The sequence below is a fragment of the Atheta coriaria genome, unplaced genomic scaffold (genome assembly GCF_025399875.1).
Source record: "Atheta coriaria isolate IRGN ID8LTWV9N9 unplaced genomic scaffold, Caltech_Dcor_3.1 hic_scaffold_9_pilon, whole genome shotgun sequence".
In the NCBI taxonomy this organism is placed as follows: domain Eukaryota; kingdom Metazoa; phylum Arthropoda; class Insecta; order Coleoptera; family Staphylinidae; genus Dalotia; species Dalotia coriaria.
Window position 1 is genome coordinate 80,733 of NW_027045451.1, and position 18,706 is coordinate 99,438.

At 39.9% G+C, this 18,706-nt stretch overlaps 6 protein-coding genes across 9 annotated transcripts; 4 read left to right on the forward strand and 2 right to left on the reverse strand.

Annotated features, from left to right (window-relative positions):
• The first annotated feature begins 162 nt into the window (after window positions 1-162).
• Window positions 163-2,468, forward strand: Lnpk (zinc-ribbon metal-binding protein lunapark). Of its 2 annotated transcripts, none has more exons than XM_065312453.1 (6): window positions 163-512; window positions 586-711; window positions 773-1,005; window positions 1,065-1,318; window positions 1,381-1,662; window positions 1,714-2,468. In XM_065312453.1, the coding sequence occupies exons 2-6, from the start codon at window positions 685-687 to the stop codon at window positions 2,109-2,111; spliced, it is 1,194 nt and encodes a 397-aa protein (XP_065168525.1). In that variant the 5' UTR covers window positions 163-512; window positions 586-684; the 3' UTR covers window positions 2,112-2,468. The 2 variants fall into 2 exon arrangements, with proteins under 2 accessions (XP_065168525.1, XP_065168524.1); XM_065312452.1 differs by having other exon boundaries at window positions 164-398.
• Window positions 2,469-2,586: 118 nt separating this feature from the next.
• Window positions 2,587-4,104, forward strand: Polr1E (RNA polymerase I subunit E). The gene is made up of 5 exons (XM_065312456.1): window positions 2,587-2,745; window positions 2,800-2,984; window positions 3,075-3,291; window positions 3,356-3,764; window positions 3,824-4,104. The coding sequence occupies exons 1-5, from the start codon at window positions 2,685-2,687 to the stop codon at window positions 4,062-4,064; spliced, it is 1,113 nt and encodes a 370-aa protein (XP_065168528.1). The 5' UTR covers window positions 2,587-2,684; the 3' UTR covers window positions 4,065-4,104.
• LOC135799369 (U3 small nucleolar ribonucleoprotein protein MPP10) lies at window positions 4,062-6,121 on the reverse strand. Its single transcript, XM_065312447.1, has 2 exons — window positions 5,927-6,121; window positions 4,062-5,866 (listed from the first exon to the last, which is right to left on the reverse strand). Exons 1-2 carry the CDS (start codon window positions 5,992-5,994, stop codon window positions 4,093-4,095), a joined length of 1,842 nt encoding a protein of 613 aa, XP_065168519.1. The 5' UTR covers window positions 5,995-6,121; the 3' UTR covers window positions 4,062-4,092.
• A 20-nt stretch (window positions 6,122-6,141) lies between these two features.
• Pcd (pterin-4a-carbinolamine dehydratase) lies at window positions 6,142-6,929 on the forward strand. The gene is made up of 3 exons (XM_065312472.1): window positions 6,142-6,436; window positions 6,491-6,613; window positions 6,678-6,929. The coding sequence occupies exons 1-3, from the start codon at window positions 6,287-6,289 to the stop codon at window positions 6,855-6,857; spliced, it is 453 nt and encodes a 150-aa protein (XP_065168544.1). The 5' UTR covers window positions 6,142-6,286; the 3' UTR covers window positions 6,858-6,929.
• Srr (Serine racemase) lies at window positions 6,858-9,044 on the reverse strand. 2 transcript variants are annotated; one of them, XM_065312449.1, is made up of 8 exons: window positions 8,724-9,044; window positions 8,532-8,666; window positions 8,405-8,475; window positions 7,975-8,262; window positions 7,740-7,902; window positions 7,390-7,682; window positions 7,108-7,333; window positions 6,858-7,050 (listed from the first exon to the last, which is right to left on the reverse strand). In XM_065312449.1, exons 1-8 carry the CDS (start codon window positions 8,757-8,759, stop codon window positions 6,922-6,924), a joined length of 1,341 nt encoding a protein of 446 aa, XP_065168521.1. In that variant the 5' UTR covers window positions 8,760-9,044; the 3' UTR covers window positions 6,858-6,921. The 2 variants fall into 2 exon arrangements, with proteins under 2 accessions (XP_065168521.1, XP_065168522.1); XM_065312450.1 differs by lacking the exon at window positions 8,724-9,044 and having other exon boundaries at window positions 7,975-8,255; window positions 8,532-8,578.
• Window positions 9,045-9,344: 300 nt separating this feature from the next.
• LOC135799367 (nucleolar protein dao-5) lies at window positions 9,345-18,620 on the forward strand. 2 transcript variants are annotated; one of them, XM_065312445.1, is made up of 6 exons: window positions 9,345-9,621; window positions 12,402-12,444; window positions 13,475-13,605; window positions 15,775-15,993; window positions 16,218-17,934; window positions 18,068-18,261. In XM_065312445.1, exons 2-6 carry the CDS (start codon window positions 12,402-12,404, stop codon window positions 18,106-18,108), a joined length of 2,151 nt encoding a protein of 716 aa, XP_065168517.1. In that variant the 5' UTR covers window positions 9,345-9,621; the 3' UTR covers window positions 18,109-18,261. The 2 variants fall into 2 exon arrangements, with proteins under 2 accessions (XP_065168517.1, XP_065168516.1); XM_065312444.1 differs by having other exon boundaries at window positions 9,346-9,621; window positions 16,218-18,620.
• The last annotated feature ends 86 nt before the right edge of the window (window positions 18,621-18,706 follow it).

Here is an 18,706-nt window from a genome sequence, read left to right on the forward strand (position 1 = left end):
GATTAAGCCGGCGTCCGTGTATGGCTGGTTGCCTATATTTTCATGACCTTGCACATCGAAACAATGTTTAACATGAAATGCATTACGCTCAACGCAAGTTTATTGCATAGAATATTGTATATTTTAACATTAGAAGTAGATAAAAAAAAACATAAATTCTATAAAATACACTCAAACGACTCTAGTGTAAAGGTTGCTTTACTGCCTTTAATGTTTGACAGGTGTACGTGCAAAACACAAATTGTGTAGGCCGAATAAAATACCTTGAATTGATTACGTTTGGTCCATTTGACCGTTGGCATTTTCTAAATTTTTTGCGATATTTTTCTCATCGAATTTAGCTTTGAGGGAGTGAATACAAATGGTTGCAATGAATGTGGCACTTTCTGACGCACTCGGTGAGTTGACCATACGAATCGGAATCACACATGTTCTGTTGTGCTCCGATTGTTCGCTGCGCTCGCTCGACGTTGGCAATCTGCTGGCAAACCTGGCATTTTCTAACTGGCAAGGTAGCGAACAGTCGCGCTGAGGTGGTCCTAGCAAGCAATAAGTTTAGAACGGCCGAACAATTTGTGTTTATAGGTTAGATGAGGAAACGAGCCGATCTCCAGCATTTTGTGGGATAGTGCTGCTATACCGGAAACAGTGTGACCTGTCCCGCTGAAGCCGTAATTAAATAAAATGGGGATGATAATAGCTAAGTTTCGGGTAAGTTTTCTAACTATGCTAAATACCTGCGCCGGCACTTAACCATTTATGTAACTTATAGAAGAAGAAGAGTAATAGTGACCTCTTAGAGAAAATTGATAAGGAGATCACCTCAATTGAAAACTTCCAAAGAAACACGGAGCAGCAACGAAAACGCATTGTTGGTTCATTCCTGGTGGCATCTGTGGGCATATACATTCTCTCTGCAGTTGTATTCTACTTCTTTTACTTTTATCCACAGAACTTCAAAGAGCGATTGCTTTATTTGGTGCCATTCATTTTAGCCCCTACATTGTAAGCAACCAGTAAAACACATATAATAATATATTATAATTAAAATTAATTTATTCTAGCATATTCTTTATGAAACGTACTATATCATGGTACTTCAATAGAAAACTAACAAAGAATCAGAAGAAAATGGTGGATTTGAGAAGTGAAAAGAAGAAAATACTTGAAAATATTATGGAAACTGAAACCTACAAAGTGGCAAGAGGTTTACTAGAGAAATATGCACCAGAACAAGTAAGAAGAGTAAACATTGGACAAGAATTGACCCCTATTCGAAACACGTCAGTTGCTGCAATGACGCCGTCCAACCAAGCAGGTAATTAATGCATGTTGCATTAATATTGCTAAATACTGATAATATTATTATTACGAAAATAGGTTTGCGAAATCGGATTCCACCAAACAGCGGCATGTCCCTGAAATCAAACATAACACAAACACCTTTAATGAATGCAAAAGGCCCGGGACCTTCACAGCTGTCAATGGCGACACCTTTTAATAGAAATTTGATGACTGTTGCGCCAACGCCGATTACACCAATCCCGCGTTATATCCCGTCGAAAGATCGCACCTTCCTGGATAAAGTAGTCGACTATCTTATCGGCGACGGGCCCAACAATCGCTACGCACTGATTTGCAAACAATGCTCGGGTCACAATGGTGAGTGAGAACTTTCGCATAATAACTAGATACTAACGAGTGTGTATTTAGGTATGGCATTAATGGATGAATTTGAGTACGTTTCATTCAAGTGCTGCTACTGCATGGCTGTTAATTCTGCGCGTAAAGTGCGCCCCATCGCCCCGAAGCTGCACTTCGATAGTCCCGAACTACCGCAATTACCAGCACCAGTCTCGGATCAAAGTGGCACGTCGGAATCGGAAAAGAATTCTGGTAGTGATACAGACGCTGAAGACGCGGATGTTCGCCCCACGCCTACTCTGGAAACACTCTTCCGCAAGCACACCGAGAGCAGGGGTGTGGGCAATGACGAGGCTACCGTGTCGTCCGACAACGAGCCGAACGACTTCGACAAGCTCTCCGACCTGGAGAGTCGCGATTCGGAAGTCGAGGCGCAGCCGGTGAATGCCACGCAGACAATCGAATGAACATCGAAGACTGATTTATTGCTAACTTGTAATAAATTTTGTACATATGTCGTAACATTAACACACGCGCAAAATCGAACACGTACGAATCAAATTCGCTTCTCTCCCCCACATTTATTTTCTGCTTTCTGTCTCTTAGCGCTATATAAATTTCTCGTTCACTATCGTTTATGTTGTGTTAATTATTCACTATTGTTGAATCGTTTCGAGAATATTTATTCAAGTTGATATTGTAACATGACTAACGTATAATACTGCTCCTGCTAGAATATTGCATATTTCGTGAAACGGATTGTCGTTTATCTTTTTGTAAAAACATGTGATTTATTTATATTACACGGGAATGTTTAATGCTGACTATGTTGAAGTATTATTTACTAATTAATAAACTTCACGATTCATTATTTAATGCAGATATTTTACTCACAACCCTAGTGTGAACTCCTCTTTAGAATGGTTCGTTCGCGTAACTTCGTGTAAGTGCCGACCGCCAACAATTAGTTAACGCCGCGTTAATGTACAATCCAAGCACATGCAACGCACATGTGAAATCTTTTCGTAAGTGAATTAAACATGGGTAAAATGATAGTATCTCAAGTGATTACAAAAAGCAAAGGGGCCCGATCGACATGTTGTATGTATATTCTTATAATAAATTCGGTGACGTATTTTAACACGAATCTTGCAGTACAATTTCAAAATGGAGAACTTGTGGAAGATCAAGAAATACCGTTATCCTGTGGTCTATGTTATAATGATGCTCAGCGGGTAATTCCTGTGTTGGCTTCAGATACACTTATTTACACAGGGCGCGTGGCGGAGCAAAATGCCTACAACACATTTCTTGCCGTCCGAAACAAGAAAACAAATAAGGTTAGACTAAATCACATTGCTACAAGCGCCCCCTTACAACATCTAAGAAACTATTTAAATTTAAACAATTGCTTTTTTTAATAAATGCAGATTCGGCTTGTTTCTATAAATGAAGCTTTACTTAAGCCTCAACCACCCCAATTGAGGAAGATTATGGACAGCACAATGATGGAAACTAACCAACGAGCTCTCACAGAACTAAACAAAGAGTTTGGTTCCAAGAAAACAAAGAGGCAAACCGAAACACTTGAGAGATTGAAAGTTAACATTGATAACTACAAAGATCAATTAGAAAAAACTGTTGCAAGTATGATACATAACTATATTTTATTTAGCATATAATATATAATGAATATCTCCTCTATTCTCAGACATAAGTTTGGATGAAATGCAGATTGAAGAACCAACACAAACATCTGAAATCCTTCCGTTTGTGAATAAAAACGCAGCAATTACCGCTGATGTCTACACCCTCAAGACATTGATACCTGAATTAGTGCTAAAAAGCCTTGAAGAACCCGCACGTGAACTGATGGAAACTGAAGAGGACCAAATTACAACAAATGACTATGTGAAAAAACAAATTCTCGCTTTACAGGGATCCAGAGATGAAAACGCCCAAGAACATGTTTCCATGTTACTAGTATTGGATGCATTGATGACTATTCAATCAGCAACAGCAAGGAGTATTTCACTAAAGGGATGCCAGTGTAGTCAGTATTCCAAGGTGTTGAATGACTTCATTCTCAATAACTTTACAGTGAAAACTGAAAGAACTAGGTAAAATATACAAATCTAGTCCTTGTGATTGTAACAAATACAATTTTGTTTTGTTCCAGAACGCGACCTTTGTCCATGAAAGACAAAGCTTGCTGCTACATAATTGTCCTGAGTTTGTTGCTAAACAAATTGAAGGTAAACTTGAACGAAATTGGAATTCAACTGAAAGTGGGCGTCAAAAAGTTAAACGACCTCTGCAGTATGTTGCTGCTTCACATTAGTGGCAAAGAGGCATCTGTCAAGCTTCCTTTACCAGCCCCTCGTGTGTTTACCACGAAAAAAAACAAGGGGCGCAAATAAAACTCACGATATATTAATAAACTGATGTTTAAAGTTTCAACTTTTTCGCGTCTAAATGTTGCTTCACCTTTGTGTTTTTCACACTGTGTTTACCTTTAATCTGAGTCTTAACTTGATCCTCCAACTGAGCGAAGAAAGCTGACGAAGATTTAACACTCTTTGATCCTGTAGATTCGTCCATTTTATCCACATTGCGACTTTTGGTAACGTCGTCAAGTAGTTTCTTTGCCTTTTCTTTGCTGTGCTTGTTATTTATACCCAAAGCATTCTTTTTCTCTTTTAGAACTGCGTGTTCACGTTGCATTGCCTTCTTCTTACGTCGCTCGCGCTTCTTATCAGTTTCGGTACGTTCACTCTTGCCGATAATATCACCACGTACTTTGGGCTTGACTTCTTCGGGGGCGAGCAATGCAGCATCACTTGTCGCAACAGGCGCAACTTCTTCCATGCTGATTGCTGGTAAATTACTAACAACTTTCAGCTCGACCTGCGCTGGTTTTGGTGTGAAGTGGAAGTTTGACAACGCGTCCAATTTCATCATGAGTGCATGCATCATCTTTTTAACATCTTTATGCAATTGAGGTTCTTCTTCTTCTTTATCACCCAAGTCAGCATCCAGTTTCTCATTCATTTCTAGGTATTCTTTTTCGTAAATTTGCGCCAGGGATTCTTTACTCTTTTCCTGATCAAGAACGAGCTTCTTTTTGAATTCCAAAGGTGTCTCCGCCGGTTTTTCTTTACGTTCCACAGAATCAAATGCTTTGTCTTTGATCCTCTGTCGGATTATGTCTTCAAGTAGCAAGGAAGTTTGTTCTGTCATAACCGGTGCAGGGCGGGTACTGAGATCAAACTCAACGACCTCTTCAAGGAGGGAATTCTGTGGCCTGTCTTCAGCTGTGATTTCACCTTTGAGTTGCCATTGCTTTTCACCAACTGCTGCATCTTCTAATGCGTCCATTTTGACTTTGAGGCGTTCTTCCCTTTGCTCCAAAGATGATTTAACTGCCATCTCCTGTTCTTCTTCTCCTTCATCCTCTTCATCTTCTATTTCTTCTAGGAATTTATTTCTGTTTCTGCTAGTTCCTGTCCCAGCTTCATCATCATCTTGTTCAGCAAAGAAATCTTTATATTTTGGATTATTTACACCTCCTCTCTCTGTATCTGTCTTCTCCAAATTATTACCCATGAATAAATCATCATCTTCATCTGATTCTTCCTCTACATCCTCATCATTTTCCTCAGAATCATTTCCAGAGTCAGGCTCAGCATCCATCATCTTTTTCTCCTCAGCTTGCAAAAACGCTTCCATCTCATTAAGCTTGAAGAACCTATCATCAACAATTGATGACTTTTGTTTCTTCCTAGGATTCTCATTTTCATTCCCATCAGCTTGTTCATTATCATCTTCAAGATCATCTGAATCTAAACCACCCTCATCACTATCTTCATCTAAGTTTAATGGTTCATTGTCATCATCATCATCACTACTTTCATCATCAGATTGGTGCAGTTTTTGAAGTTTATCTTCATCAGGTTCATGATTTTCATTCAAATTAGAAGTTTGTACTTCATCAAATACTAATTTACTGCTTCCAACCACAAATTTGCTTACCTCAATCAAAGAATGTGTAAGAAATGAATTATTTTGCAGCTCAATTTGTTGCCATATTTGTTCAGTATCAAAATGCTCGGTTATTAATTCAGGCAAAGCATTTGCTGTGAATGTTTCCAGTTCTTGTGACTTCGTATAATCATAACTTGTTTTTAAGAGCTTTTCAAACTTTGCACAATTATTTTCATTTCTGCAAAACACAAGGAACACTTATAATTGATGTAAAATTATTAACACTATTCCTACGTACCCTAAGAATATCTCTGGTTTCTTAGTTAAATCGAGGAAATTCTCAAATAACTCGCGGTTTGTACACATTTTGAAATATTTTGTCAGCAGTCTCAAAACATGTGTACATGTGTATTTTTGAAGGTTATGTGCATCTGTCAAGATAGGTTTTGACCTCTCTGACCTTCAAGGAAAGAATAATCTTGTTTGACAACAAGTAAATAAACCCACACTTATAAAAAGTGTTCACAGCTATTTACCAATTCTTAAATGAAAAATCCTAATCAAAGTTTATCAAATATTTACTTCTAGGTCAGTCTTTGATAACTTCTGTGAAGTGCCAAGTGATTTGAAAAGAGAGAAACGAGCGTAACGATTGATCATGAGCGCCGGTACGGCGTTTCGATTGGTTCAACCACTTCTTACTGTACTTCCAAGGTTCCATTCGCCAGTTACGTTCAACAATTACGCTCACTTTCATTCTTCATCGGCAGGTGCTAGCGCAACAGTTGTCTCACGCAAACAAAAAATGGTAACTACACATTCCTATACATTAATTAATATTCTAAGAGAAAATTAATTCTAGGCCGCAAAATTATCTCCAGAAGAACGTAAAGGAACAATCGATCCACTCCTGCAACAAGGATGGTCCATGGTCAAGGATAGAGATGCAATTTACAAAGAATACATGTTTAAAGACTTCAATCAGGTAATTCTCCATGTTTTACTCACACATTCTGAACTGGTTTTAATGAGTTGGGTAATTTTCAAAGGCATTTGGATTCATGACGCGTATTGCTCTTCTTGCTGATAAAATGGATCATCATCCTGAATGGTTCAATGTGTATAATAAAGTGCAGGTGACATTATCTAGCCATGATGTGAATGGATTAAGCAACAGGGATGTTAAACTGGCAAACTTCATGGAAAAGGCTTCAAAATCAATGGAATAATTAAATATCTCAGATTATATATGTTATTATATACAAATGTATAAATGTATTAATTAAAAAGTGTCTAATCCATGCATGCAAACACTTTTTCCGTCGGGAAATCAACAAAATTTACCTTTCTGTACACGGAATTAAGCAGACATTTTAATTCCTGGGCATGTTCGTAATCTCTTGTTTCACAAACGACTTTTACCTTGAGAAAGCGGAGAAATTTTAAATTAAACAATCTTATTAAGCAATAGGTACTTACTTCTACGCTGAAAACATCACAAGTGACCCAGGCACGTTCATGCAGAACGTCTTTAATCGAGACGCCAATGGAGCTGATCAACTTGCAAAGTTCAGCAATTCCTCCTGGTCGATCACTGACTGTTACAGTTACCTTCAATAACCTCCCTTCGGCCGCGAGTCCTCTCTCCAAACACCTACCCAATACTGTTGTGTCTATATTACCGCCACACAAATTTAAAACCACCCTAAACATTAATCAAAAATTAAATTAAATGAAGATACTGAAACAAGAGTAACTCACCTTTTACCCTTGAGGTCGTTAAGTTTACCTTCCAAGATGGCGGCAAAACCAGCTGCACCAGCGCCCTCTACAACAATCTTTTCCATTTCAACCAGTCTTAAAATTGCAAGCGCAATATATTCTTCGCTAACAGTGACGATTTTATCAATGAGTGGCCTTGCTGTCAAAAACGCATTGTACCCAACAATGGGCACAGCTAAACCATCAGCTAAGGTGGATTCGATTGGTACATGAGCAGGTTTACCCATTTTGACAGCATGTGAAAAACTAGCGCATTTTTCCGATTCAACACCCTGGTAATAAACATTATTTAAATTAATCTTAAGAATATTGTTGAACTTTAATTATACTATTATTTGTATGTTGGGATGAAGAGTTTTTAGAGCCAAGGCAACACCAGCAATGAGCCCACCTCCACCGATTGGTACGACGACAGCGTCGATGTTATCCACCTGATCAGCAATCTCCAATCCAATCGTCCCCTGACCAGCCATGATGTGTGGATGGTCATAGCTGTAGAATTAATTTAATTTAAACTAATGAAAGCACAAAACAAGCGCAGGGGATGTAAGAGTGAAGCCCTACCCGTTGATATAAGTGTAATCATGCTCCTTGGCGAGCTTCATCGCAATCTTTTTCGATTCAGCCATATCCTTCCCCTGTACGACAACAGTGGCGCCGTACTGGCGGCATTTCTGTATTTTCATAATCGGCGCAACAATAGGCATCACCACCGTGACAGGTACTCCTAATTTGTATCCATGGTAACTGATAGCCTGCGCGTGATTACCCAAAGATGCGGAGATGACACCCTTGCGACGTAGTTCAGAGTTGAGCATTAAAAGTGTATAACGTGCTCCACGTTCCTTAAAACTTCATACCATTTAGATAAAACAGAATAACAAAACAAAACATAACCCGGACTTGTGTTGGCTATTTTTGGTGTACTCTGATAAGGAATACAAACAAAACCAAAACAATTCGTATCAAATACTGAATGACGCGCGCGACTAACCTGCCTGTATACTGTAGAAATTCCTTCTTAAGAAATATTTCCATGCCAGTTATTTCAGAAAGATGTGATTTCTAAAAATTAAAAACTTCCAAACTAATTAATTACCAAACAAAATTATAAGACTTACAATACAAGGGGTAAGAACAACTCCGCTCTTGATTTTAAATGCCGCCGAAGTAATATCCTCAAACTGGATGACATGAGGCTCGTCTGGATTGCAAAAAGGGTCCGTATAACAAGCATCCTGCATCTCCTCAATTTCCTACCCGAGAATATTTTGATTTGAACAAGAAAAAAAAACAATGTTATTCTAATTTACCTCGTGTTCATCCGATGAATATGTATTACGCTCCATTATATTTTAGCACAAAGTGCGGTAAACGCGCGTTGAAACTCTGCTCGTACGTGTTGACTCACTAGACGCGGTCCAAATGGCGCGCCGATTGTGCACAGAGAGCATGGCACGTAATCTTTGACCCTTTCCGGCTACGCAGCGCCGTCCTTAATTGATCGCGACGAAGCGATACTTAATGGCGATAACAATAGTAATGATAACAAGAATGCGCAGTAGATAATTCCGAATAATATCTACAAATGACCGGTGTGCGGTGTCAAGGGCAACGTCATTAACATTCAAATTCTGTATTCTGTACTTAAACCAAAAGATATTTATAAATGTTTGACATTTAAAAACAAGTTTAGCCACTTGATCCCCATAATTCGCACAAGTTTGGTTAAATTTGTTGTAGTTAAAGTTGCCTATAGTAATCAATGCTTACCAATAACCTTCTACCGCTGCTGCCCGCAACACTTAGAAAGTTGTTTGCCGCTTGTTCGTAGATGGTGGAGGTGGCCATTTGCATAGAAAGTCCCGCCGAAGAGGAAATGGCCGCCGGTGTGGCGGGGCACAACTCCTGCGCGCCTCCTTCGATGGTCGCGCTCCGAAGCACTCCGAAGACAGTGCACCAGCAGATCGCGCACGGTTCGCACCTGCAATTAAATGCATTGCATCGTCAGACGCGCAAATCGTGTAGCGCTGTTGAAAGTCTTGCGGATCGGGCTGATCGCTCTGTTACCGTTTTCCACGCGCGAATTATCCAGACGCCTGCGCTTGCGCCAATTGCGCGACTTTTTTCAAGTGCTCGAAAGTGAAATGTGCCGAATTTGAGCTTTGGATTGATTCTTTGCGGCATTTCTCGGACAGTTCTCACTCGAATGTAAGTATCCGTAATAATAGAAATTATGTAAATTGGGCCCACACAATCTGTTCGCGGATGAAGAATGCAAATAACCCACGCTTGATCAAATTTAATTTCACTTTGTACCAAATGTAGTTTGTTTTCGGTGCGTTCTATCTAATTACAAACATTTGTCGTTTCTGGCCTGTATATCACTTACTCTGTACACGCTGTTAACGCTGAGAACAAGTTTATATAGTTTCTAATTTAAATTACAACCTGTGCAAGAGTTGTAATAGCGCAATGGTCATTTTTGATGAAACGCACACACAAAATGTCGCAGCACACGCGTAGAAAAGTTGATTTTCTAAGCAGGTAAGAAGCTTTTGTGTCGCCTTGGTGACACAGTTACCCATGGTCAGAGATTTTACTCCTTCGCGCACGAGTACAATTCAATTGGCGTGCAATTAGTGATAAATTGACATTTTTCTATCATACACTCCGTCCGTTTGTTGCGTGCCAATTTGTTCGAGTGTTGACGAATTGACTTTTAAGCTCGCCACCTGGTGCCTTCTGCAGCGATTTTACTCTCAAGCGCATAACCATATGGCTCGCAGTGGAATTAGAAATTTTCACAACAGTTTTATGCAAATACTGAAACAAAAACTGATGCATAATGGCCACCATCGATGAAGATATAGTTTAGGAACGTAATCAAATGTTAAAATGGATTAAACTTTCGAAAATAAACACGAAAAGGTGCCACGTTCCGTTGAATATACACAAAATTAAATTTTTCGCTGTTAATTTTAGAATTATTGATGCACTCACCGACGGAGGGGTAAAAGTAGATCAAACGCAATTATATTTCGGGCGCCATAAATTAATAATTAATAAATTGTGTTTAATTAGCCGCTAGACATTCTATTCTCATGTTGTGAACATGATTACTTGTTTAATTATTATTAAACTAAAAATAAACTTAGAACTAAAAGTTACAAGTGTTTTAACAACTCGAAGAATCGATCTAAAAGAACTTGCGATCAAGAGTCGCCGCAAAGTGAAGGTGATCGGGTTTTTGCCGTCCGGAATTTTTTACCCGCTGCAAAATTTCCTTATTTTTTTATTTCGCAACAAGTCTGGCGCTCGCAAATCAACCATCATAAAATGTTTGTATTAGTTTAGGCTTTTTGTTCCGCCTATTCAACAATAAGAGGGGGTACTCTCAACAAACAAAAAAAAAAACTAGTTACGTAAACACGGTCGGCAATTACTGAAATTTTGCAATATTGATTTGCAAATTTATTTACTATTCAACAGTTTACACAATATTTACCATACCAGAGGGTAATAAAAGTAGAAAAATTCAGCGTTTTTCTCCGGAGAAGTTAAAGTTCAAATGCATTACAAGAAAAGTAAGAGTAAGAGACTGCAGGCCGTCAAGTCAAGTAAAGACAAGACCCGAGACGAAACAAAGTCCAATAACCCACAGTCACTGTTTTTGATTTACACCTTTCTTTGTTTCTTGGCGCACGTTTTCCTCTGCCTATACACTAACTAACGGTCGTTCTCTTGCATCTAAAACACGCTTTGGTAGCAGCGCAAGAAGCACCGTACAAAAAAGTAAAAGTTTATAATAATATACGCCATTTATGACACATTCCTCGAATTTAAATTTAGCAAATATGCTAATATCAAACAAGTTAAACTATTAGCTCATGATTACACCGAATGACCTCGCAAATTAAAACCCCTTTTTGTTTAACATAAATAAATCAAAATATTGCATGTCGGGTTGATTTCCTGACTGCACTCGTTTCCGTCACTTAACGATTTCCTTACTACGCTCGTGGTATGTGTAATGAAGCTGAAGAATACAGCGTGTTGCCAAAATAGTTTGTGTGTGCACACCTGAATGCGTAACAAACACGTGCGGCCGTAACGCATAACTGAACTTGTTACGATCGCGTCGTCGATTTTGGAGCTAGACGTAATCAACAAGCGCTTTTTCGGCGGCGGGTGGACGACATAGACTAGATTACAGTAACTCACGAGTTGACGGACGTGTAATCAGGTAGCAGGCAGACAGGCCAGGCTATTATTTAACCAGCCAAATACGAACGATTACATCGGCAAGCAAAGCAGCAGAGATAGAAAGAAGAAAAACAACGGCATGTTATGCCTGCGAGGCGCGCAGTTAGGCAACGAATACTGCATACTAATTGTAATAACCTGCCAGACTAGGCTAGAAACAGCTAAAGCCTAAATAAATAGTTAAATGTGACTTGCAATGAGTATTTTCAATTATTTGATTTAAAAAACCTTGATTTTTCATTGCAAAATATAAATTTTCAGCTTGAAGCATTCAAGTCGATCGGGTGATTAATATAAGTAATATACGCATGCGCCTTGCATGCACGTATCTACATATTTGTATTCGTGCCAGCGAGTGAAAGTAAAAGCAACATTTTTGTCATTTCATAATTCCAGCCGGTCGTCTTGCCGTCGTCGATAATATAAAACACGATCAGATCACTGATCACACCTACCTACTTCTTCGATACAAGTTTACTGGCTGCGCAGTACAAAAATATCAAAATACTGCATATTTATTACTCATCGTGCGCCCTAAAATAATATGCACGTGCTGGGAATGTAGAAATAAATGCATAATTCAATCATTCACTTGATCAATGGCGGGCGTGTCTGCGAAAAGCAGTGTTGCATACTTGTATTGCGATTGTTTCATAAACAAGTGTAAAAAATGAATGAAAACAATGGAAGAATGTTTAATGAATCATTTTGTGCTTTTATTGCAGATGATGAAAAAACCGCCTGGATTATGGGTGCTACTATCAGCAGGTAAGTTTATAATTCATAAAAATTAATTGCGGTAGAGTGGAGATAAGGGTTGGAGATTCCTAAGGAGCCTATAAACCTGCGACTGGACTGTTGAAGGACTCAGACACGACTGAGCGCGGAGCGCACCGTGCGTTCCCCTTTTATACCTGCGGACGACCCGCAAAAAGTGGTGGGGGTAAGCCACGAGCCAATCAGATGTGCTACTTCGCGCGGGATAAACGCGCAGGGTGCACCTCCCCCCACCACTCTCGCAGGCCAGTACCTGCTGGGTACATATGTTAACACACACATCCTGTTAATCGCGATAATAGCTTCTTTGTAACAATAAATACAAACATAAAGAAAGAATGAAGAGCTAATTAACCTTGTGTCTATTACGCGAGTCATGCTAGAATCTCCAACTAAGTATGTGTGTTAATTTCACACCGCGACTATTATCCACACAGCGCGTCTTCCATTCATTTTCCAAACTGAACTACAAACCAACTTAAATGCCAATAATTAATCAATGAGAAACTAAACTTGATTTGACTATAAAAGTCACACGTAACCTATCGTAACCTAACATGGCCTAAGTTAACCCAGGCCGACGAGTTTCGCTCATCTTATAATTCGTTTGAGCGCGCATAATTTATAAATGGCTGCGCGCAGCGAAAAAGTGAAAGACGCCGAGGCATGCGCACTGCATAAGTAACAATACAGTGTCGGGCTATAAAATCCACTAAAATAAGTCAAAGTTAAACGAGACAATTTCTCGCGCGTATATTTTATAATTTCTGCAGCGGAAATAATAAATCTATATGGAAGAAAAATGCGCTTCACTCTCACTCGTCGATATAATATCGCGCCGCGTAAACGATTCGCGGCTTGTCATTATGTTCGCGAGGCGAAACGGCGAAACAATTTACATTTTACCAACATCATTAACTGTTGCAATTAATTTCCCCGGCTTGGTTTCACTGCCCATTGCATTTTGCAAAGTGGTTTCAAATATGGCTGCGTGTTTAATGCTAAATTATTTATTCTATAGGAGTTTTGTGGCTATGCTTCCAAGATGTGAGCTGTGTTCGTGCGACATCCCTGATTTTCGGCAAGAGTACAACAACAACGACAACAACAGCACCGGATGCAGCAAATTCAACCACTTCAGTTGCAGATGAGGTAAATTTTTTATATGTCTTGCTATAGAAGTAATTGATTGTAAATATATTTGTTGGTTTCAATCGATTTTGATTGAAAAATAGAAAACTATCGCCAATAAACACAAATTTAATTCACAATACACGTACGCGTTAGAAAAAGCGAATTAGGCAATAACATCCAATGAATAATTCAAAACGACTACTATGCGACGAGCTTTCTTCGTCTAGAAAATTGAGCATCAAATTTAAAAAAAAACACATGATGCACCAATTGCACCATGCACCAAGCAATCATAAAATCTTAATCGATCGGATGACAACGCATTTTTCCTTCCACATCCACTCACAAAGAAACACTACTCTATTTATGTATTGTTTATCTCTAGTACGGAGATAATTACAATTGCACGGCAATTTAATTGATTCCTTTCACAAACAAACTTGTTTTAACATGGGCAGTGCAGTGGCGGGTGCGTAAATTATACAAGTGACCCAAAAAAGAATAAATTTTAAAACATTCCGACTCATAGAATGAAATTAGTATATCACCATCATCCACCATGGATTTACCACGGAATTACTTCGTTATGCTCTGAATAGTATGTTTATACACTTTCACGTGCGCCGGCCACGATTACATATCGAAATCAGTATCTCGGCTGGCATGCTTCGACAATCTTTCGATCTGTGGAGGCGGCTTTGGACGGACACTAGATATGAACGAGTTTAATTGTTCGGCGCGTGCACACACATCTGAATATTACTTTCGATTCCGACACGCTGACATTCAAAAAGTTGGAATATTTCACCAGGCGAAGGTGAAGTGAAGACGCGCACGGCGCACGAATAAAAATTCCGAGGCGGAGCATGATGCGAATCGAACGCATTTCGGCCGAAAGGTGAAACTAAAAGTTTTCGGATTTCTTTTCGCTCGAGAGTAGTTTATTTCGTTTGTTATTGAAAACCGTCGCGACACCTTAACCAAAATTAATCATGATTACATTACATTTACATTTTCACAAGGTGTATCTACCTACAGGTGCTTCAGCGAAAAAAAAACAACCTTGGAAACAATACCTAAACGTAATTATTATCTCCAAAAATATTAATTTCAAATGCATAGCGAAGAAATCTGCAGAAATTTTTACCCCTCATGATGATATTTCCGTCAGAAATGTATTCGTTGAATAGAATGAATGTTTGATCAAAGCAGGAGCCCACTTTCACATGCATCATAAGAAGTTAAGACGCTCGCGTACACGTTATGCAATCGCTGGTGTCGTGTGTAACACGAATTAACGTGTGCGCCATTGCAGCGAACGCGTTTAACGATCACTCTACGCTTGCAAATGACACTGGCGATGGTGATAGTGATTGTCTAACGTTCTAATCAAATATTAATCTCAAATTAACGATTTCGGTGCGGAGCCGCACGTAAATGCCAAGACTATTAACCGTGGAAAACACCCACACGAAGATAAACGCATTAAATAAAACTTAGCACATTCTAATCACAATGACCAATTAATTCGTGTATGTGTTTCGTAAGCATGTCCGGATTCCGCATGCTGAATTAAAGCAGCTTTTATAGTTCACTTCAACTGAAACTTCCTTCACATCAGCATAAATAACTTCCTTTTTGTTTCCATCTTGACCAATATGCATGTAATTTACGAATTACGTGTGATGCAGAATATGTTTTGTTTCTTGTTTTGCACTCTAATTAGCTGTCGGCAGTTAATTATATAAGGAAAGAGGAAATTTATCCTAGTTTCCACTTGTCTACAGCTACCATTACGGTAACTTGTCTCTCCACTTTGTTCTGTGCCACAACTTGTAGAAATTACCGCGAAAAGCGTAACAATGTGCGAACGTAAGTAAGGCACGCCGCACGAGTTTCGCAAAACTCAACTGGCAGTAGAAAACGCGCCGACTAATTAAATGACTACAGAAAGGAATGAAGGAAATACCTGCGTATGTCAAACACGCGATAATAACCATACTATATATGTTTACGTATATAATTCTAAAAATTAATTTAAAAATTTGATTTTCAAGCATAAAACGCATAAATTTCTCCGAATTTTAGCCGTCTTGCAATGAAACCTGTCCGTGACATTTCCATTTCGCAAAATTTTAAAAACAAATTTGTCTGTGCACGTAATAAACTATGAACAAACATTTACAGAATGACGCCGTGAGCGACGTGTCGACAGCCAACTCCACCAAACCAATGCTGACCGGCATCCCGCAAGTGGATTACCAATTCGACCCGAATCTTCCACGCGAGCTCAACGGTTTCAATCTGACCGAGTATCCATTCTACGATCGCTTGCCCGAGGAGATCGACTTCAAATGCGATGGCTTACACGACGGTTTCTACGCCAGCGTGCCGCACAAGTGCCAGGTATAAAAAATTGTGCAAGTTGCAGATGCTTATGCGCATGCGCCTCTAGCTGACCTTGTGTCATAATAATGTTTTCTTTTCTAATGGACGCCCATAAACACATAAAAGATGTGGAAACAACTCGTATGCTTATAGATGACATTTGTCGCTATTGAAAGATACCAATAAACGGCGATGATGTAACGCGCAATGTTTTAATGACTTTTTTTCTTCTCTTGTACCAGGTTTACCACCACTGTTTGTTCGGCACACGCTATGACTTCCTCTGCGCTAACTATACAGCCTTCGATCAAAAGACCTTCATTTGTCACTTTGCCTCCGAGGTTGACTGCGCCAATTCAAAGAACTTTTGGCATAGAAATGATGCACTCTACAAAGCCCAATCCACTACAACAATCAAACCAGCGTATAATCCAAGTGTTTATACGCCGCCAGCGCCACCAGCTATTTTAAGTGGGGGAAAACAACGCCCTCAGGCGCAAGTACCAACCGCACAAGGAGGCGGGCCACCACGTAGGCGTAAACCAGCTCGTAGACGTCGCCCACAATATGATTACTATGATGAATATGATGAAGAAGAAGAAGAGTACTATGATGACCCAAGATACACAGCGACAGAAGCACCAATGCGTGGTGAGGGTAGAAGACGTACAAAACGACCACGCCCACGTCCACGCCCCATTTACGATGATGAATATGAAGAATATGAGGATGAACGTTATGACCGTCGACGTGCACCCGCACGTAGAGTACGCCCTTCAACTTCTCGTAGGAATAAAGAAGAACGTAGAAAATACGAAGACGAGTATGAAGAGTACGAAGATGAAGATCCCCGTTTTGATAGAAGTGAAGAACGTCGTGTGAAGAAACCCAAAGATGATAGGAGAAGACCACGTCCAAGTAGAAAGGGTTTCAGAAGACCTGTTGATGATGATTATGAAGATGAAGAAAGACGGCCTCTCAAGAGGAAAGAAGAACCACCTACAGCCGCGGGACCAACCGCAGAAGACAAAACAATGGTTAAATCAGTAGGGACTTCCGTTTATGATCGCCCTAGAGTAGCTCCCAAGATACGCCCACCCGCAGCAAAAAAGGACGCGGATAAATACACTAAAACAACTGCTGCGCCATCTACAACATCAACACCCGCTAAACCCGCAGAGGAAGAGGAATACTATGAAGATTATGAAGAAGAAACATCTAAACAACCAACCCGGGCAGCTTCAGCAAAAGATTCCCAAGCGAATGCTTCAATAACTTCAAATTCCCGAAAGAATAAACCTGCTGATCGCACAAGGAGTCGTCCTAAACAACAACGTCGTCCACCACCACAGGATGAATACGATTATGAAGAGCAGGAGAAGCCTCGAAGGGCGCAGAAGCCAAAAAATGAGGAGCGACGTGTTGGACAAGGAAGTCGTAAAAGACCAGCAACGATGGACTACGAAGATGAAGAAAGAGAACCGGAAAAGGAAGTGTCAAGCACTCAATCAACGTCAACAACCACAACGCGGAGGAAATACGGAAACAAAGATTTGTTCCGTTCTAAACCCACATCAACAACAACATCTGCTCCATCGACTACAACAACCACCACAACAACCACAACGACTACAACACCAGCACCGGTATATTCTAGGGAGGATCAAAAACCGGTACGAATTGTAAAGCGGCCATTTTTACCAAGTCGTGGCGGTAATCCCTACATCGCTCGGGGTCTGCAACCCGTCGGACTGAAATCTCAAGAGAGTCAAGTGGAGTTAACCCGATTTGATGAAGAAGTTCTTAAGCCACTCAAACAACAAAGAAATAAACCACAACAAGATGTCGTTGTGGAAGACTACCGTCCTCCTGCACGTCCTGGGTTTGTCAACCGTGGTACCGTGAAAATGCAGCCACAACCGCAGAAACAGGAAGAAAAGAACCCGCTGGATATAACAGGTGATGATAACGAATACGATGTGACGTTAAACGATGCCCTCAATCCTACACTACCCAATCTCCCGCTGCGACAATTCCCCACCGGGTTTGCCGGTTCTGGTGGTAACAACGTCAACAACGAATATACTTTCAGTGCCTTCCACCGGCCTCGCTTCGTCGTCGACGCGACGATAAACTCGGCCAGCTCGGAATATCAATATCGATACAAGCAACCGCAAATGGTGGCCGTGCAGCAGACTGTGAAAAGTACACAATATCCCACACAACATCAAATCAGGCAGCCCGAAAGCCACCAGGACTTTAACGCACAATACAGCACAAACTATCAACATTTCAGGCCCAGCCCGCGCATCACGCACGCGCACACGCAAGGCTACGCCAGCTACTGAAATGGCGCCCAACGAACTGTGATGATGATGATGAAGCGATCGGAATTTTTTGAATGGAGAATTTAAGTCATTTAATAACTAGAATATTATCTTAACGAATATATTTTCAATCGCGTTTATCGGCAACGAAAACAATTATTTATATGCGCAAAAGTAGCACTATAGCATTGCAAACATCATAGGTGTAAGTTTTCTGTTAGGTTATGTCAATAAGGTTGTTATAATGTAAAATTTGTAAAGCAGAAATGTAATGCGTTATTGTAATGTGTGTAAATATATTTTATATTGATGAAAGAATGTACTCACTCGTTCATTGCAGATTTATGCAGGGAAAATCGATAGAAACAATTACGTAAACATGTATCACGCACAAACTACAACTT

Bases quoted from the DNA above. Each gene is read 5' to 3' on its own strand.
- Lnpk (XM_065312453.1), top strand. From the start codon at position 685: ATGGGGATGATAATAGCTAAGTTTCGG. The intron at 712-772 runs GTAAGTTTTCTA...TGTAACTTATAG, and splicing joins TGATAATAGCTAAGTTTCGG to AAGAAGAAGAGTAATAGTGA. The intron at 1,006-1,064 runs GTAAGCAACCAG...AATTTATTCTAG, and splicing joins TTCATTTTAGCCCCTACATT to CATATTCTTTATGAAACGTA.
- LOC135799367 (XM_065312444.1), top strand. From the start codon at position 12,402: ATGATGAAAAAACCGCCTGGATTATGGGTGCTACTATCAGCAG. The intron at 12,445-13,474 runs GTAAGTTTATAA...TTTATTCTATAG, and splicing joins ATGGGTGCTACTATCAGCAG to GAGTTTTGTGGCTATGCTTC. The intron at 13,606-15,774 runs GTAAATTTTTTA...AAACATTTACAG, and splicing joins CCACTTCAGTTGCAGATGAG to AATGACGCCGTGAGCGACGT.
- LOC135799369 (XM_065312447.1), bottom strand. From the start codon at position 5,994: ATGTGTACAAACCGCGAGTTATTTGAGAATTTCCTCGATTTAACTAAG. The intron at 5,867-5,926 runs GTACGTAGGAAT...TGTGTTTTGCAG, and splicing joins AAACCAGAGATATTCTTAGG to AAATGAAAATAATTGTGCAA.
- Pcd (XM_065312472.1), top strand. From the start codon at position 6,287: ATGAGCGCCGGTACGGCGTTTCGATTGGTTCAACCACTTCTTACTGTA. The intron at 6,437-6,490 runs GTAACTACACAT...AATTAATTCTAG, and splicing joins TCTCACGCAAACAAAAAATG to GCCGCAAAATTATCTCCAGA. The intron at 6,614-6,677 runs GTAATTCTCCAT...TAATTTTCAAAG, and splicing joins TGTTTAAAGACTTCAATCAG to GCATTTGGATTCATGACGCG.
- Polr1E (XM_065312456.1), top strand. From the start codon at position 2,685: ATGGGTAAAATGATAGTATCTCAAGTGATTACAAAAAGCAAAGGGGCC. The intron at 2,746-2,799 runs GTATGTATATTC...CGAATCTTGCAG, and splicing joins AGGGGCCCGATCGACATGTT to TACAATTTCAAAATGGAGAA. The intron at 3,292-3,355 runs GTATGATACATA...CTCTATTCTCAG, and splicing joins ATTAGAAAAAACTGTTGCAA to ACATAAGTTTGGATGAAATG.
- Srr (XM_065312449.1), bottom strand. From the start codon at position 8,759: ATGGAGCGTAATACATATTCATCGGATGAACACGAG. The intron at 8,476-8,531 runs GTAAGTCTTATA...TTTAATTTTTAG, and splicing joins TTGTTCTTACCCCTTGTATT to AAATCACATCTTTCTGAAAT. The intron at 7,051-7,107 runs GTAAGTACCTAT...CGCTTTCTCAAG, and splicing joins GTGATGTTTTCAGCGTAGAA to GTAAAAGTCGTTTGTGAAAC.